The sequence below is a fragment of the Aulonocara sp. 'chitande type north' Nkhata Bay genome, linkage group LG7 (genome assembly GCF_057382095.1).
Source record: "Aulonocara sp. 'chitande type north' Nkhata Bay isolate Kocher_YH1m ecotype deep benthic linkage group LG7, A_spYH_male_GT1.1, whole genome shotgun sequence".
NCBI lineage: Eukaryota > Metazoa > Chordata > Actinopteri > Cichliformes > Cichlidae > Aulonocara > Aulonocara sp. 'chitande type north' Nkhata Bay.
Genome location: NC_141350.1, coordinates 16,939,112 through 16,959,220, shown reverse-complemented (window position 1 = coordinate 16,959,220; position 20,109 = coordinate 16,939,112). Strand labels below are relative to the sequence as shown.

Below are 20,109 nucleotides of genomic sequence, written 5' to 3'. Positions count from 1 at the left end.
AGGGCAAACATCCCACATAGCAATTGCCTTGCCATTAGCCAAGACCAAAAAAAGGAGAAAGAATGAAAAAGTGCTTAAATATAGCAACCCCCCTGGGATAGTAGAAGGAAGGGCGTGCTGTGGTGTGATTAAAACGAATAACCTTCATTCAGTCACGTTTGTTAACGGTACATTTGAATGTGCTGTCTGTGGTGGGGGCCAAAGCTGTGCCTTTATCTGCCTTGTCCTCCAAGTTTGAACATCATTATTCACCAGGAAGCTCGTCCTCAGCGCTGGCAAAGATGCCGAAGTTATAAATAATGGGAGTTGTGTCATCAAGCACGCGTTGGGCCTAGGTCGGTTTAATTCTGGCTTTTAGCCACCCCTGCTGTTAATGCAGACATCGCAATAAACCTGTTGATGACTGATAGATTGTGTGGATGCAAGACCAATTTTCACTGGCAAAATGACCTTTTGCTTGTGTTGTTGTTGTCGCCACGGCCCCCGAGTTATTACTTTTCATGTCATTTTTTGATTTGACAGGAGAAGTCTCGAGGAGTGAAATGGAAAAAGTAATGATGTCCCCATGTGCGTGATGTAGCGTGGTGCAGGTGGGGCGATGGTAGATAGGGCCGCAGCTAGTAGCTCTGCTCTGCCCCGGGGGCCAGTCTGCAGCTGTTAGGAGAGCTTCAGCTCTTCCCAATTCTTCCCTGCAGGTTCTCGCTGCTTCCTTGGTACTCGCTGTTATCTGGGCTCGCTGCTGTCGCTGGTCTGGCTGCCGTCCACACTCTCTGGGAGAGAGCGCGCTCAGTACATTTTTACGCTTCGCCACTCTTTCCGTCTCATTACAACCTCGGCTATTCCTCTCACTTTTACTGTGAGATTTTGAAGTGTCCCTTTGAACTGGCGACTGCTCCTATATTTATATATACATATATAATTTTTAACAGCTGTATTTTTCTACCTTGATATTTATTTCAAAGACAATGCTCCATTGGCACAGGCCATTTACGCCCTGAGTACTGTAACTACTTACAAAGCATCCTGAATGTATATATAGTCTTGTGTATACAGGAAGTGAACCGATATATGAGAGGCTGCAGCTGTTTGGTGCAAAAAGCTGATACAGACAATTTAAAGTTGCAGCTCAAACAGAATACAGAACTTTTTTTTAAAGCCTGAGGACAATTGATTCTCTTCCTCAACACGTATTATCCTGCAACTTTTTTCGTGTTATTTATTTATTTTGCCTACCTTCAGTCTTTTTCTTTTAACCATTTGTTATGACGTTAACATGCCCGCAGCTAAAGACCAAAATTCATTTTTCGACTTGATTCATGAGTAACCCTTTAAGCCAGTCCATTGGTTAGCTTGTCTGGAGCTTTTAACACCACAATTTTCATCATTTGTCATAACGATGAATCAATTGACACGTCAGCTGACTACTTTGGATGTCAGCTTCTCAAATGGGTAGCTTTTATTTGTCTTCTGTAATTGGAAATCGAATAACCTTTGAGTTTGAAATGGTGGATCGCCACATCACCTTCAGCTCTGCTATATTGTGACGGGCATTTCCAATTTGTTTTTTTAATTCAATAGTTTAAACAGCTGCTGAATTAATGGCCTACTCGTTTTTGTATTACATGTGCAGTTGTGAGGCATTCGACAGGCGACTGTTTCATTAAACCTTTCAAACCCCATTCTACTCTGGCTTTATCTTATAGTACAGATAACCCTGATGACACTGCTGTGACATAGTCAGGGGTTATATATACACCAGATAAACCTCCTTTGAGATCCACAGAAAAAATTACACAGCTGTTTTTACAAGTAGCTCTCCTCCTTATAAAACTGATCTTTGTCTGGAAAATTGATGGAGTACCCTTATGTCATCTAAAAAACCCCAAACCCCCCCCCCCCCCCCCCCCCCTACCCTTTAAAGTGATGAATTGATACATAATGAAACTTGTAAATGCAGACCTAAAGGGACATATAGCCCAAAATTACCTCTGCCTGGTGACGCTGTACTCTCCTGTTAAATGAGCAGATTTTTTTAGATAACGTAGCTTGTGAATGCACACTCTGCAAAGTCAGGGCAAAAGGGGCCATTTGGTGGAGGAAGCTGATATCCAGCGGCTGCTCTGCGTGGAATCGCACATCAAAGTTAATCTTGTGACGTCTGCTCTGGCGGCGCCGCGGAGCACTAATCTGCTGTCAGCGTGATGAGGCTCCTGGACCAGTTCCCCTTTCCAACACAGAGGCACTAATCCACAAGACCTTTCACGTTTTTTTCTCCGCTTCATCACCTGACCAGACAACAAAGGTCACAAGGTTCCCTTTGAAATCTCGTCTGGTCAATACTAGCTGAGCATCGCCACTGGTTTTGGTGTTTATTGTGTTTCAGTTTAAGGAAAGCTGGTTTTGGTGCATTTTGCCTTTAAGAGCCACATCTTACTTTGAAGTGTACTTTTTTTTCTACTTTAGACTGGAAAAAACACAAGTATTAATGCGGCGAATGCCATGAACACAGCAACCGCTGTCATTACTGCTAGTTTTTCCTTAATTGATCATCTTAAGAAATTCAGTTTTCACCTTTAACCCTGCCTCCGGCATTTAGATTCCGGAGGTGAGGTAACTTGCTGCCAGTTCAATGAAAGCTTTCGGCGTTCAAGAAAATGCCACTGCTCTTTTGCCAGCATTCAGATTAACCTACGATGAATACAGAACGAGTTCATTAGCATAATCGCTTGAGTGTCTGATGATTTCATTTTTATTATCACGTTCCCTTATAATCCATAGCTCTGTTGCCCCTTCGTGCTTTCAGCCCAGTCTTTCATGTTCCTTTGCCCTCCCCATTCAGTCACGAAGGAGTGTAATTGCATTATCAAAGTATTATACCGACGTTGTGGAATATATTTTTAGCCCTTGGCTTTCTGGAATGATGTAAGGCGGATGGGCAGAAATATAAACATGCAATGACAAATTAAGATTCTGAGCAATGTTTGAGTTGGCTTACCTTGGTTTCATCATGTCCAGACTGATTAAAGCATCTCTCAGGCCTCGCTTTAATAGCCACAAATCATAATTCTCATATTTACACGGTGGCATGCTATTTTTCTTGGTCCAGGTCAACACTCAACCCTCTTAAAACTTTTAATAATACAAAACAGCCTTTCATTTAGTTATCGAAAGCAATTGGCACAAGGAAATGGTTGTAATTATGACCATAAGGAGCTCAAGTGGGCCTAGAGGTGACTCGGCATATACAGTAATGGGGGGAAAAGGGCGCTTTTTTGCATAGTACTGCGCTTGTTTCTCAAGTGTCAGCAGGTGTAGACTGGAGACTGGAGAGGAGCAGAAGAAAAGAAAAATGTCAAGCAGGGCTGTGCTAGCACTGCATGATAATAGAAAAGGAGGAGAAAAAGAAAGTGAATGAAGCGTTTCATCTCCAACTCATAGTTAGAGGCAGGCAGGTCCAGGCAGAGGAAGGGTGAGTCAAAGTCAGGAGTGGAAGAGCGGTAAAGAGGAAAGCTTTTTATCATCCCTGACTCTTAAGAAGATCTCCCAAATGAGAGAGGGCGTGCATGCTAATGTCAAAGCCGCGGTGATAACTAGCTGCCTGGTTTTGCAGGGTGAGGGTTAAGCTGGGATTTGCAGGGCTGAGGGAATACATGTTTGATATGTGAGCGAGAGAGAGAGCTGAGGTGCCTTTGCCAGAGCCATATGTGAGGGATTATTTTATATGGTTTATCTGTGTCTTCGTGGTTCGAAGAGAGGAATTTTGCCGCTCTTTATTAGGTCTGTGTGGTTCCTGAGACTCTGAGGTGAACATTCAGCTGGAGGATCAAAGTTATATAGACACTGCAGCACCACAAAAGCTTTCATTTACTATGCGTTAACACTGACTGGCACGCAGCCACACATTCTTGCTCCCACAAACTTCACATCCCAACCTTTGGCTCCACTCGTCAGCTTTCACAAATCTGCAGAGACCGGATCTCAGCTGGGTTGTGAAAATCATAAAAAATGATCTCGCGCATCTGCTCCACACTTCTTTTTTTTAAATTTGATTTTTTTTCCCTGCATTTCAGCAAACAGCCAGAACAATGCAGCCTTTGCATTACTGCCTGCAGAGACTGCGACAGGCACCTATCACAAAGTTGTCCTTCCCTGTAGCTATTGTTTGCAGTTACTCATACCTGAGCACCCTGTTTTTCCTACCGCATGCATAACACCAGGCAGTGCGGTCCTCTGGTCCTCCCCTATCTGTGCTTCCTTCTCCCCATTATGTTGTGTAGTTCTGCCAGCCTCTCCTTCTTTCCCTTATCACCTGCAGTGAAAATCTAGCGGGCTAATCCCAGTGCCTGTGGGATTCCCCTCTCTATAATGATGTATATCTGAGGGATAGCATCAGAGCAGAGTCCTATCAGCCCACACACTCTTAATCCCATCAGTCTTTGGTGTCCAAACCCAGGAGAGGGAGCATTTTGAATGTTGTGCTCCCGGCCTCTTGCCAGAGATGCGGTGCAGAACATCAGGAATGATATGTTGTGTTCAGGGATCATGCTGGAGATCATGTTCATTTATTGTGTGTCAGACTGTTGAACCCTTGTGGTGTGTCTCCCAGCATTGCAGTGGTACATACTGTAGGTGTGCTAGCGTGTATTGAGTGCGAGCCTCCAAAGATTGTGCCAGTCTATCTGGCAATTACAAAGATTTAATTTGTACTGTTTTGCAGTCTGTTCGTGGTGGAAATAGATAAATACAAAATGTCCTTAATACTTTTAATTTATTTTAAACACGAAACAGATGCACATTTGGTGCATCAATGATATAAATTTATGAGCGCGAGAGAGAGGGAGTTTTCTTTCATTCTGCTACCTTCACTTGCCCTTGTATATCTGTACATACAAGAATGTCTATCCAGCTTCGATTTTCTTACTACATGGTCAGATTTACTACCTACTGGCACATAAAAGAATGGCCGACTGGTCAGCTCATTTGTGTTTTTAGAAACAAACATTTAATGAAGGCTCTTAATATGACATAAGCACCCTTACAACCTCTCAGTAACCCATGAATCTTGCAGTCTTCACAAATACAATGTCAGAGAATCTATATCCTCTTGTCACTCATGTTCATATGCCTTGTATGACATCCAGGCAGTGTAATCTATTTTCCTCAAATTCTCGATTCGTAGTTCATAGTATGATAGAGTTCTGGAGGAAAATTACTTTTTTCTTTTTGTTGTGGGGGGTGGGTGGGTGGGGGGGGGTAACATCTATTATTTAACTGTCAGCACGGATGAATATTGTGCTCTTTCAGCCTCATGGAGAAGGTACAGAGAGCAGTATTGTTGTGCAGCATTGCTCCATTTGCTCCTTGTCATGACTTGTAAAAGAAATGGAGACTGTTTCAGCTGGTCAGGCTAATATCTGGAAGAGTCTGTGTTAAGTCCTTAGAGAAGATTTTAATGTTGCGTCCACTCTGACACTTTAATCTCTGTGGTACGTTTCACAGCACTGCCCACAAGAGATGTCTTCACTTCAAGAGCGCCTAATACTTCCTGACCTTGCCACTGTCCCGTTGTCCCCGCACAGTTTTATTGCCTCTCGCTGTCATTATCAACTTCTGATTGGTACAGTCGGTGACAGTATCAGAGTTTCACTATAATTGACAGGATTTGGTCTCACAGGTTTGGAGGGCTTGTCTGCACTGTAGAAACCACTGAACTGTGAAACGGAGCCAGTGAATTACCTCTGGAAGCATGATGGGGAGTCGGTGCGCCATGAGATGTTCGGTGAAGGTCAAACAGAAAATTGTGCATTCCCAGAATGATCAAAGACGTGTTGAGGAGACTTGATTCACAATGCACGGTGGGAGTTTACCAGTCTAAGAAAATGTAGAGTAAAAGTGGCTCACCTGCACATAATTGCTTGATAAAAGTCCTTTTTTTTTTATAATATATGAAAGCCTTGTTTTAGCACAGTAAGCTCATTGTGACTTTCCGAGCATAAAAGACAAATGCTGAGTGGGATGTGAAGTTAAATCAGTCTCAGGGAAGAAAATGAGACCGAAATTAATTTGAGATTCAGATTTTCAGATTGCAGGTCCCTTTGTAATTATTGCTATAAAACAACATGCATAGATGGCGCACAAGATAAGGACAGTGTGCTTAACTCATCTGTATTCTAATCAGCTGATGAATCAAAACGGTTAATAATTAAATTAGTTTCATTCCACTGCTTCTCACTGAAATATCAAATTGGAGTAGATCAAAGTGTGGTTTGATGAAAGTGAGATTTAATGTCTTTACCATGAAGGATTTAATAGGATGTCACCTCACAGTCCAGCAGTTTCACTATCTTAATCATAGGATTCTTCTTCCTTTGAACACCTTGACCTTGATCGCTTATCGGCACAGGTGAACACTGTGAGGCTTTTTGAACGTTAGATATTCACTTTGCTTTGATTAATGCACTTTACTATAGTCACTTGTGCAGTGTGTGAGCTAGTTTCGTACTAAAATCCACAAAAAGGAGGGTAGGAAGACCGCGACAGAGGCGCCGCTGGGCGACTGGTCTTCGATGCTGTTGACGAAGCCTCTGAAAGATCTGCCGCAGCCCTCCTTGAATCCTAATTGTCAGCACTGGTAAGCTGTTGGCAGTAATCACAACTGGAATGTGAGTTGTTGGGACAGCAGTGTGATTACTTCAGGCCTCTGTGCTTATTTCAGAAACCTGAGCTTATGCTCGCTTAAAGTAGGGATTTGTAATTTCTATCAGCCACCAAACCCTATTTGTGTGCAGCAGACAGAGTGGTACAAATGACCAGAAAAGGCCATTTAGGCATAGTTTATTACCTGAAAAGGTTCATTTCATTTAGTTTAATCTTTAGGGGGAAAAAACGAACCTGCCTTGTCTCTGAAAAGAGAAATAAACAAATGACGTGTCTGCAATGTCATCCAGATATCTTTTTTTTTTCACTTCCCACTAACCAGATGGCAGTCAGATTTCAGACACAGGGTTCTGGAAGACAATCAAGGAACAAGATTGCTTTTTTAGGAAGGAGGATTGGTTTAACTATATGTCAAATTAAAGGCCCTACGCACACACATATACACACAAACAAGCGTCTGTTTTGACTGTGTGTCAGTTCCTGTGTGTCCAAGCGTGTCCCTGTTTTTAGGTGTTGGCGCTAGCTGTGAGGCGGTGAGGTCATGTACAGAAGTGTCTCAGAGCACCCCTGATGGAATACCGCACTGCTTTTAAGGTCAACTGCACAAACTCTGCCACACAGGTTGATACAGGGACTCATGAATGTTTGATTGGTCTATTATCCAAAGCCAGGTGAGGACATTCATCCCCCCGTTTCTAGAATTCAAATATTCCTTTGAGTCTGACATTTCTCCTACAGTCTGAGGCAACCCCGCGGTTTCACTCTCTCTCGGCGCGCCGAGCTTCATCTGCAATGCTGTCATCTCGCTGTCGGACAATTCTACAGAATGCGTTGTTTTTAAAGGCCGGCGCCAGCGCGAGCACAGTATGGTTTTAGGTGGGTGGAAGTGGGGAATTGATATTCAGTCATCTCGACATTCCTCTTCATCCTCTGCAGTGAGGATAAGAATCCGGTCATCCGTCTTTGTGTCTCACCCGTGTCAGCTTAGGGTAGCAGGGGTAGCAAATGTGAGTACCTGGTACTTAGAGACAACAAGAACAAAGTAGGAACATTACTTTAATCTGCAGCTGCTGTTAATTCCTACCTCTGCCATCATCCACGAGGCTTTGTGTATCTCAGCTTTCCCTTATGAACAATCCATCACTGTTACTGTTTCTCTCCAGAGTGCGCTTGCTGCTTTCCTTTCTCATCTGCTCGCTGCTAGGCTTTCCTTCCAAAAGAAGACAGTCACTGCAACACACTGTATTCCACAACAGACGTGCCTGCATCACTCCACTCGCCGCAGTAAAGTACATGCGAGGGAATGCTGTCTTCCATTTTTTTATGGATCTCTTAATAGGCTTTCAGCAGCACATCCAGAACCTATAATTGACACCTGCTTTCAGTCATTGTCTGCCATTAGATAGGAAAATGACTTGACCTGTAATGAACTGCAAAACTAATGACATCTGTGCGAGATTAGTCAACTTGAAAGCAAACTGTTGTACATGAAGTCCCATCAAGCGTGATATTAAAATGTCCACTTTTACATCTTTCCGCCCGAGCTCTGTAAAAGCCCAGACTGTTGGGCCCAACATGATGGAAACCTGAAGCTAATGACTCAAGCAGACGTCTGTGGGCATTAGACAACTTCATTTATGAAATAGTCAACCTCCCGTGTAGCGATACATTCACATTACCCTGCCTCACTTGAGAGACGGACTACTGTCACAGCCACTGAGCAATGCTGATGTTCCTTCCTACCTGCATTCATCTTACTCTCGGGAGGTAATGGTCTACTCAGGTCATTTGCGCATTAGGGTCTCACTCATTCATCTCACCCACCTGCGAACGTGTGAATTGCCGGTCCTCTGCAGCACACGGAGAGTTGTTTAGATGACACGGAAAACATACGTGCCCTGAATCATTCATTTTAAGTCCCAGTGCTGCTGGTGGCCTAGCATGTCAGCACAGAGCCGCTTGTGAATATGCAGATTATGCTCATACGAATGAATTTGCAGATTTTTTCCCTGGATCTGTTAATTGCCTTGGAGACATCGGGATTTTCTATTTGATAAAGTAATAATCTTGAAAAGTAATCAGATGTGCATGTGGCTACAGGATGTCACTGTGTTTGCAGCTAAATGTTTGAATTGGATTGAATTGTCTTTATTGTCCCAGGGGGGACTATCTGGTAGTCTATGCAACCCACACATGTCATAAATGAATGAGGAAAAAAAACATAAATTCATATATAATATACTACATTGGATGCATTTGTAATAAACTAGCAGTGAGCTGGTAAAGCACTAGAAAAATGTTATTTACATAAAATCCATCGTCCATACAAAAATCCATATTGAAATGTGTATATAGTAGCAGGGGCTACAGCTTGTTTAACCACCCAGCAAACACAAAAATGATCTGATTTGGCATTTTTTGAGAAGGAATACCTCCATCTTTTTCCAGCATTTCCTCCTGAGTGCTAGGGGCAGCCATTATAGCCTCAACCTTATATCACAATGTTTGAAGAAACTTTACAATGAGGACACATTTTCACTGATGACACATTACCTAGTTTGAAGTGTGAATCTATTGCAAGTCAAATGCAAAGGTAGCATTTTCCCAGGAAAATTCAAGTATAAATAACTTCTCAGTAGCTGCACAATGTTGTCGCCTTATAAAACTGAAAGATGTTTCCTACCTGGGATGTTGTATCTTAGATCCAGCTTTTTAACCACCCTGTTTATCCACCTGTAATCGCATCAGTAATTTCCGTCCACCATTTGCTCTTCCCGTCACATGGAGTGAAACTAGCAAGTCCTCTCCCGAAGCTCGGTGGAGTCATTTGTTTACATGTGTTTTGCACATCACCAGCTGCTAGCATCTCCTCCTTGTAGCCTGTTTGTAATAGACGGCGTGTTTGTGCCTCATGAGGTGAATTGAATTTATCGTTTCCACATTTAGTGGAGACAGTTTTCTTGCGTGTTTTACAAAGCACTGTGATTTGTTAGAGGTTGTTAAAGTAGCTCCCATTTTAGGCTTCAGGCAACGGGGACTTTTTTCCAAATTCGTTATGAAAAAAGTCGCCGTCCACATGCAAAAAATTATCTCATGCATACCAAAAGAACAAGTGGTAATATAACCTTAACCGTAAAGAAATGTTGGCCAATTAAAAGTCCACAAACAATAAAGCGAGATTTCTACTTTCCGTGCACACGATTTCTGCTTGGGCCCCATAACATAAATTTCATCATCAAACATTGAGTATGAGGTTGTCCAAATTTTGTGACAGCGCAGATAATTTAGATAACAGTGCACCAACTACGCACGCGCCCAGGCAGTGGACTTTAAAGAAGTATAATAAGAACTACAACTCGGCCGTCCAGCTATCTGTGTCCGTGTCCGCAATCAAGCATAACCCAGGCTCAACACGGCGCACAGTCCAACATCAAAAAAGGAAATAAAGCTGCACACCTTTAACATTGTGAGACAAAATCCACGTTTTATTCGACCACATGTTAAAAATAGAAACTGAGGTTTTTAAAACCTTCACTGTGGCAGTTTTTCAAAAGCTCGTGAACATATTAGCCTCAGGCATGTCTCTTGCTTTCAGACATGCCTGGGATTGTATTGCAAATTTTTTACATTTTGCGATATCATTTTATAACAGTGTTTATGAATGACCTGAATTACCTTTGTTGCACATGTTGGCATTAAATCAAATTTTGTCATCAAAATAGGAGCATATAATGGCCTAGTATCTCCAAAGCTATGTCTTTTATAAAACAGGTGAAAAGACAACAAAGTTTCAGGGAAAGTCAGGAAGTGTCTCTCTTCTTCAGTTTGGTATCCTTGGTTTTAGTGCTTACCGTAGTAAGTGGTGCTGAGGGTGCCTGCTAAAGTAAAGAAAACGAGGTGACGAAAACAGTTTGATTTCAGGTTTGCCTTGAACAGAGACGGATTTGGCTTTCTAGCAGAAGACAGGCACGTTAATTTGATGGGACTGGGGATGAGTCAGTCCAACCTGACAGAAGCGCAGCCTTTAATCTGTTGAATGCAGCCTGTTCACCATTGAAAAATGACATGCTTTAATTGTGCTCAGGTATACCATGAAACATTCCTCATCAGTGTCATGCATGTGTGCCAGAAAAGCTCTTTTCTCCTTGTGTTGAATTTTTGGGTTCCCTTTGCATCTCCATATTCCATTTTAATGTGGGAATAAGAACAAAACACACCGGTGGCTGTCGCCGAGGACCACAGACTTAATCGATCTCTCCGGGGTTCGGCATCACACTGCTCCCTTCCCCTTTTTGCTTTTACTCAACGTGATACTACTCGCTGTATCTTTCACAAGCTGTTTGGCTAACAGAGGTCACGGAGGATATGTAGCGCATTTGGTCACGACGTGAAAGCATTAGCCGATGCCAGCAGGTGTGTAATTATATATGAAACAGTGTTTTAAAAGAGGAACATCGCAATGGCGTGTAGAAACTAGGCCGGGGAGAGGTGACATCAGAGGGAGTCCTATTTATTCTTCGCCCACTTCAAATGTGTGACTTTTTATTTGAAGGTGTGAAATATCCCAAGGTCACCGTAACTATCTTCAAGACTATTAAAAATACCGTTAGGCACACGCAACAACTTGACATGCTAAATAAACCTCCTGAGTGGAAGATTTTCCCTGTTTGTGTTCCTACCCAGTGTGCTCACTCTTATCTGTTTTGTGTGTGTTTCAGGTACGGTGACATGGTGCCAAAAACAATCGTAGGGAAGGTGTTTGGGTCCATATGCTCTCTGAGCGGGGTGCTGGTCATTGCCTTGCCTGTCCCTGTCATAGTGTCAAACTTCAGCCGTATCTACCACCAAAGCCAGCGGGCAGAGAAACGACGAGCACAGAGGGTATTGGCTCCCCGCCTTCCCCGTTCCTTTGCCACTGTCTTCCTTTTCCCCCTATCTGTCTTTATTTTGCTTCTATCTGCCCTCTTTTTTCTCCCCCTCTTCTCTGTCCCTGTCTTATCCGCATGTAACAGAATGACAGGGCAAACGCTATCTTCCAGAATATTAATCTTTTATTGTGCTTCTGTGTATTGTGTGTCTATTGAGCGTATGTGTGTATTGACTTGCTTAAGTATATTTCGGGGTGGGAGGGGAACGAGGGAAATAAAAGAGCGAATGACAATGACAGAACAAATGATCTTCAGAGTATTGTGTCAGCAGCTTTTTCGATAGCAATATGTGCATTTCTTTCTAAAAGTGTTTGCTAAGGCAGAACTTCCTAATCGTAGATTTGGGCATACCCTTTCTCCACTAAATACTGCGGCTGCCGGGGCGGGTGGAGAGGGCGGGGTGGGGAGGAGGGGTGGTGGAGGAAGACGTAGCCAATTAGTGTGACGGACAAACTGTCAGAGGCTAAAACAGAGGTCTGTTTGTTCAAACAGAAAACTCGCCTCGCTAGAATCCGTGCTGTGAAGATTCGAGGCACTAATGCCTATATGCGCTACAAACAAAATGGGCTCCTGATCGACTCACTGGAGGAGGTAAACCGGATTGGGGGCCAAGCAGCGGCTTGAGGGTGGGGGGTGGGGGCTGACTGACCGGGGCCTCGCTGATGCTTGCATGTCACTCTGCTCAGGGGTGTGGGTAGGGTGGTCGGGGGTGGGGGGGCATGCCACCACACACTATACACACACACACACACACGCACACACACACACACACACACACACACACACACACACACACACACACACACACACGGGGAAGCTTTTCATGCTGTAACACAGGGGCTGCTGTCATTCCAGTGCTTCAGTGTGATCGTCCTCTCTTACATCAACCCTCTCAGCTGCAGCATTGACATTCCTTGTCAACACTCCCTCTCTCTGTCCATGCAGCAGGAGGACCAGGCAGGCATACTTGCCTTCTGGTGGAGCCTCAGCCATTACACTCACACTTACTCATTAACCAAGCTCTGCATGTCTGTCCAACAGGGTTTGGAGGGGAAGGAGGGAGACAAAGGCTTACATGACAGTATGTCACCTGTGGAGGCTGTCCGCTCAGCCCACATCTCCTCTAAACTCTGTTTTGGTTTGTTTTTTGTTGCTGTTTGATTTGGGGAGGGGTTTTTTTGAAGGGGGAGGGGGGGTGTTTTTTTGGATCTGCTGTGTGTTTTGTGCGTATTTTCTAGAGCATCCCAGGTTGTAGTGCAGACTAATACAGCATACCGTCCATCCCAGAGCCGCGCAAAGCTTCATAAAGTGTGTCTCATATGTGTGGTGACATTATGGTGCAGAATGCTGTTGCTGTGTTTGGTACGCTGTGTTTGATCTGTGTCTAGGTGTGCCACTGCTGCCGCATTGAAAGCGATTTCACCTCGAATTGGACTTTTCCTGCTTCTTATCATCAAATTTGTGAAAGAATAAGAAAACCAGTGTTCTCAGCGTAAAGACGCTGCGATTAGTCGCAGTTTCTGTGCACCCACCCCTAAAACGTCGCCGTGTCACTAGGTTCAGTGGACTGGCTGCCATGCTACAGATCAGCATTTCAACTCTCGGTGCTTTTGCGTCCTCGCCACTACATCGCCGAGCTACTTGCTGTTGACTGTCTACTAGCAGAATGTAACCCTGCTCATCTACACTGCTGTGGTTTTCTCTTTGTTTTGTTTTGTTTTTCTCTTTTAACTCTATCAAGGCTTCCAAGGAGGCAGGACAAGCCCTGGTGGGGAAGGCCCCCAGCCCTCCTTTCGAGAGCCAGCATCATCATCTGCTGCACTGCCTGGAAAAGACCACGGTAAAAAAAACAGACAAAAAAAATCTTAGAAGACCTTAAAGCCATGTCGATTGGAAGATGAAAGCTTTGGTACTTTTCATTTTTTACTATCTTGGTAACAGACTTCACACGGTTTAAAATAGCTCTCTGTGGGGGGGGAAAAAGCTCCTTTCATTGCATTACTCCTACAGTCTGCGCTGTATCATCAGTAGTTCCAACCTGTTACAGTGAGTTGCAAATAGAAACAAAGTGACTTTTTTTTTCATCTATGCTCAGACTGTACAATCTATTTCCTGTTCAGCTAAGTTAAAAATAGCTTTAAATGGGGCTGGGAAATGTTGAGTCCCCGAGCCAGCGACATGCTAAAGATAGGCTCTGCCATCCACAAGGATTATTTCATCTAAACAAACCGGCGTACTTCATTTTACTGTATCAATAATTTAGAGATGCAGGGGCCTCTTTTATTCTTTGCTCTGACATGAGGTTTACACTCGTGCAGATCTAAACTCTGCAAACAGATGTATGCAGGGAGTGAATCAGTTTTTCTTGTCATGAGATGATCCCTCTCCTATTAACCGGCTTGCCTCTCATCTGGGAAAAGCTCCAAAAAATGGTTTCACACTATTCCCGTGGCGGTGAAAAGGTTTACATCAGGTCTTTTACAGTGTGCATTATAGATAACAGACAGAGAGCAGACCAAGAGTGACAGAGGTGAGCTATAAGATTCAAGGCACGGCATCAGATCTTGCACAGCCGCTCTCTGCCACCTGCTGGCGGGGCCCGAAACACACTTGAAGGCTGACCTTCAAGTTCTGCTCGTTTTTCACAGCGATAACAGTTGTGAATGTTCTCACAGATGGCACTTAATATGGACATCTGGGCCAATATATTTCTATTCCCTTGATGATTCATTTTCCAATTATTAAACAATTTTGCAGTGGATTCTGTTCAGTCTGTTTAGGCTTTACTGTGAAACATCTTTACTCATCATTGAGCAGAGCCAATCATCGATGTAATAGAGTGATTCATAAGCAACACTGAATCCAATTTTTTTTCCTTCTCCAGAATCACGAGTTTGTGGACGAGCAGACCTTTCAGGCAAACTGCATGGAGGTCTCCGTAATGAACAAGTCCGGCTCCCGGACCTCCTCCGTGTCCTCGTCTCCGCACGGCCTGGGCTCATGCTGCTCTCGACGCCATAGAAAGAAGAGCAGCTTCAGCCTGCCCAGCACAAATAACCAGGAGCTCAGCACCATACAGATAAGAGAGAGGCCAGTGGCTAACAGGTATGTAGTCTCTCTGACTTCACAGTGCTTTTTGGGATGCTGAGAAATTAAATGAATGACTTGTGTGTTTTTTGATTTGATCATACATCTACAAGTGATGTCACCTCTTCCCTCCTCAATAAATGTGGAGATATGCAGCAACAGCAAAGAGCAACAAATGAACAAGCAGCTACAAGCACAAGGAAAGAAAAAAAAGATCGACAGTACAGCTGGCATATATACAGTATGTAGGTTGTATTGACATAAACGCACTAACGTGCTGTAGTTAATGCTGTTATCCCAGCACAGTATTCCTGTTATCTCGGAATAATCCTCACTGTTTTTCACTGGAACTGCTTCCTGCCTAATTGCTCTCATGAAAACTGTTGAAAGCACATTCAGTGGATTATGCAGAGTAACAGGTCTTTTTTCTCCCCCCCTGTGAGTACCACAAATTAAATACCCTTCCTCTTCATTACAACGGGTGGCAGCAGATTCCCCTGAGCAAACCCATTCCCATAGGCAAGTACAATATAAATGATCTGCAGTTCTTGTTACTTCAGAAGGTAAAAAAAAAAAGAATCTGCGATTCCAAACTGGGTGGAGTAGTCTGGTGCTATTGCTCTGAAAACGTCTACCGTGTGTGGAACATCATTTCAGTATTTACAATAAAGGACTGTTCTCGGACAGTAAATTAAAAATGTAGGATTTTTACAGCATACGCATCACAGGATGAACCACTTCATAAAGAGGGCGTGTATTCATGCCTGTATACAATCCTCACTCGTGTATACGTTGTACAAGAACATATTAAATAACAGGTTTGTGCCGTGTACATTTTGCAAGCTCAGACCTTTCAGCCTCTTTTAATTCCTTTGTTTTCTTTCACAGTCGCGCCAGCCTGAACGCTAAACTCGACGAGACCGTGCCCTTGAAATGTGATGAACCTTACATCACTCCCTCCATGGTCAGCTTATCTGCCCCGGTGGTGACTTCATCAGACGGGGACGGCTCCACCACCACAGCATACTCTCAGAGCAACATTGTCCGAGTATCTGCCTTGTAGATGTCACGCCTATCTGGTCGGCTAACTGGTCTCAAGAAGCACCAGATGCTGAGGAGAGGGACCACCGAGCATCAACCTGCCATAATCTAAGAAGGATTATAAGATTAACAGAGGTCGAGGGTTTTTTTGAAGTTGTTATCTCATCTGATGTCAAACTCTGCATGGTATTAGTATGATGTGGACAGCTGCCTTGGAAGTGAACCAGCAGATCTTGCTCCATCAAGCACAGCAAGAGCAAGGAAGAGGGCGAGGAACGCGTGGTCATCGTCGTTGCCTAAAAATACTGAGGAAAAAAGAAAAACAACTTTATTTTTGATTATGTAATGTAGTCATATTTGTTGTCTATGATTTAAGGAGGAAATGCGGATGTTTAAAGGTCATTCTCGATGGCCTCTGATGACAAAGCACACATATTCATTGCCTGAAGGCGATCTTTGTGAATATTAAATCCGTCTCCTTTACACATCGCGGGACATTCGTTTCACTCACTGCTTGTTACATCGATTGTTTTGAACCCCAACCCCCTTCAATGACATGTTTTCTAACGCTCCCCTCACTGTTGTAAATTCCAAAAATCGTACATCCACCAGAATGGATAACTGTTGTGAATATTCATTAACTGACTCATTAACTAGTTGAAAAACATCGCTCGATGACGAGTAAAATATACTACGCATCCTGACCATGTTTGTGAAATGTGCAAAGTGAAAGTCAAATGACGAATTCTGTGTTAGCTTACATATTTGACATCCTGATATGGATCTATGTGACAGCCGCTGTCGTTAGTTAATAATTGATACTGAGAACTATACAGGGTATATATTAGTTAGGTCACAAGGTAGAAACATAAGTCAATGTTCTCGGCGGCACTTAACTAATACTAACCCTAATGTGGACACGTGGTATTTGGACTGAAAACTATATGAGAGAGTTTTGAGCATCAATCCCAATGACTTACCAATTCTTATGATATTCAAAAGCAAGCCTCAGTGGAGTTTACTGTGTCAAAGGGCCATTTTGTACACTTTTCATGTTGTAAATATCTCAGTTAGGACTTTCTCAACCACATTTGAAGCTGGCTCCTCTCTTATTTCTAGATTTAGTTGACACTTGTTGGCATTCTCTTTCTGTCTGTTAACTGGTTGAATTAAGGATTTGCATGCTCTCATTGCCGAATTCTGTTTTATTAAAGTATGTCTCTGCTTCTTGTTGGTTTGTCAGTAAAAACGAGATTGGTGGGAAGGAAACAAGTGAGCCTGGTATGTCATGATGTAAATTCTGCTTTTAATGAAACACAAGTCTTGTCACGGACCACATATGTAAGCGGCAAGGGAAAAGGGGACAAATGATCACACACATTGTGCATTTGGTGCAGTGGATAGAATAAATACTGTAGCTCTATGGAAACATCCATTAAATGACCCATGTCTTTTCTTTTCTTACAAAAAAAGAAAGAAAATAATTAGGTAGATCTGATAATGTTTTTTTCACGACCACTCAAAGAGCATCTTTTATAACAGGATGGCATAATAATTAGGTGCTGCTGGAGGACATGTGAAGACCTGACTGGCCCAGCGGTGGGTCGCGGCTGCAGGGTCTCTGGAGGCAGACTGCAGGCCTCTGTGATTGTTTGACAGAGAGCGCAGCACCGACCCCCCCTGCAGAGCTGATTGCGTTAGTCCAGGCAGCTTCTCACAGCATGCACTGCCTCTGCTCTGCAGTGTTTAGTAACTGCTGAGAAGTCAGCCTGCATAAAATCTAAGATAACGCAGCGGCATATAAAATAATAAGCTTCTTATACCCAAATAAAAAAAAAAGAAAAATCCCACTTTGACAACTGGGATTTAATTTAGTTAATATTTGGACAATGACTAGACAAACGTTATTAAATTCTATATTCACTTGCACAGCGAATATGAATACAGTCATTGGGTCTAGAGCCACTTAAAAGATGTTTATAGGGGTGGAAAGTCTATCTTTTCTTATGAAATATGGACTTCATCCTGTTTTTCAGCCGATAAAATTCTGAAGAAAACTGAGGGTTTACTGCAGCATATATGATTGGGTCACTTAGTGATGTGATGCAGGCAACAGACACTGACAGGACCTCCATGTCTTCAATGATAATTATCTGAAAAACAATAGGAAATTTTAAGAATTAAGAGATCTTTAGATTAACTTTGTATAACACAACAGAGATTTTCATGTGAATCCCATTTCATTTACATAGCACTAAATCACAGCAACAGCCCCCCCCCCCCCCCGACGTGTTTTGTATTGTAAGGTAATGACCCTGCAATAATAGAGAGAAATCACAAGCCTATTTCTGCAGGCACTTACCTGTGAGTTTGTGTTTTTGTGAACCAAGTAATTCACCAGGATCGTTGTGATCAGTGGTAACCAGAATAAGAGGAAGGTTAGAATTATATAGCCAGCACGTTTAGCCATTTTGCCCTCTTTCTTTTTGTTTGCTCTCTCTTTACTTGCTTTTGAAGGCATCATGCAAACAGCCCCTTCTACCGCTGCAGGGAGTTGCATTGCTTCTGTTTCGGGGACGTTGCTTGAGACTGGAGGTGAAGCGGTCACCTGAGCCTGTGAGGCAACAGTCAGTGTTTCTCCTTCATTGTTGTTTAGGGCTTGGTCAGGCTCTGTCAGTAAGATAGTAGTAGACTGAGAATTTACATTTGGTGCAGGCAATGATGGGGGCTGCAGGAGGCTGTTTTCTTTGGATTCTTCTTCAGACTTCAGTCTGTCTTTGGACTGTTCCTGTGTGTTGAAACTGACTGACGCCCGCTTTGTGGTTAAGCTCTTAACATTTGAATCAGCATCTCCATTTGACAGATTCACTTCAACCTTCATGACATGGGGGTTTGACTGCTCTGTTTTTAAAGGTTTTTTCTCAGTAAGCACTGTAGCCTGTACTGGAAGGGGCCGAGCTTGTTTTGTTTCTGCATTGCTCATCTTCACTGTATCTTTAAATTCTTTCTTATCCTCTGAATTGATGGAGACAGATTGTACTGATTTTTCTTTGGGTGAATTTGATTCAGCTTGTGTCTGAGCATTGCCTAAGCTCAAAGTGGGGTTTTGCTCAAATCTTCCACATTCATTTTCCACCACTGCGGCTTTTTCTGTCTCCGGCTTCTCTTCATTTTTGTCTTTTGTAGCAAGAGTAAAAGTACCTTTGTCAAATATTTTACGGCTGTGTGATCTCACCAGGGCAAATATGCGAGCGTAGAATCCAATGATGACACCAAAACACGCTGCCCACAGTGGGAATAGCATGTAAAGCCCAAATTTGTCAAAAGAGAATAACGTTTCTCTCTGTTGTCGTTGGCATTTCATATGCAAAGGTGAGTCCCTCAAAAATATCACACAAAAAGCAGACACCAGAATAGCGAAGGTCCATGTGAGAGGAATCAGCGCCTTAATTCGCCTTTTCCTTTGATTGGCTTTGAAGGGCTGTGCAATGGCCTGGTATCTCTCTGCACTTATGCACGCCAGTGTTAACAACTGGATACAGCAGCTGAATGAAAAAGAGGCCATTTGTACATCACAGATGAAACTGTCCACTTTTCTGTTTCGATACACACTCACAACGATGGTTAAGAGAACCGGGCAATCGATTACACATCTCAGAAAGTCTATAACAGCCAGACTGACCACCAGCGCGTTATTGGAAGTTTGCAGGGACTTTTGCCGATACACCGCCAGTATGACAAAAACATTTGCCGCAGCCCCCACAACAGAAGTGCTGGAGAGAATAAAGCTGTTCGCCAGCACAAATGCGATTTCAACGTATTCCTCCAAGGCTGTATTGTTCCCAGAGTCTAGTGCAGGTGTGGGCTCGCCTCTCATCTCTGGATTCAAAGAGCCAACATATTTAGTTCTTTATCATCACTCTTTCCACGCTGACCAAACGCACGTCAAGCCTGCGTCCCTTATCGCCACTGAATGAATAATATTAACTGGTAAACCTGTAGCTCAGACAATTTGCGCCAAAGAATCCGCCCTTTTCATTATCACTCGACAGCACCGGCGGGTCACCTGGGAGTCCTCAGTGTTCACATTCATTAAAAGCTCTGCAGTGTATTCACAGCAGAGACAACTGGGGGGAAACGATGGCTGTTAATTAAATAGCAATTACGTCACCATTGTCTCAATCCTGATATAACTGCAAAAAAAACACAAAAAAACAGGCAGGGGTTCAAATCTATAATGCGGCGATGATGACGGCATGGCACTGTAATGCACAGGATACTGTGCGCATATGTGCGAACTGAACAGCTGTCCGTGTCATATTAATACAGTGCACCACAAAGGTTAAAAGCTTTGCATTAAGCATGCCAGATGGATGACTTGGGAGTTCTTGAATTG

At 43.3% G+C, this 20,109-nt stretch overlaps 1 protein-coding gene across 2 annotated transcripts in view; it reads left to right on the top strand.

The window, feature by feature from the left end:
• LOC147324914 (A-type voltage-gated potassium channel KCND2-like) overlaps positions 1-16,198 on the top strand; it is a 30,895-nt gene extending 14,697 nt beyond the window's left edge. The window contains exons 3-7 of one of the 2 annotated variants that reach the window (XM_086299083.1): positions 11,376-11,538; positions 12,078-12,176; positions 13,327-13,425; positions 14,470-14,690; positions 15,561-16,198. In XM_086299083.1, the coding sequence (XP_086155209.1) occupies positions 11,376-11,538; positions 12,078-12,176; positions 13,327-13,425; positions 14,470-14,690; positions 15,561-15,735 (757 nt within the window). In that variant the 3' untranslated portion in view covers positions 15,736-16,198. The remainder of the gene's footprint in view (positions 1-11,375; positions 11,539-12,077; positions 12,177-13,326; positions 13,426-14,469; positions 14,691-15,560) is intronic. The other variant, XM_086299084.1, reaches the window with a different exon arrangement.
• The last annotated feature ends 3,911 nt before the right edge of the window (positions 16,199-20,109 follow it).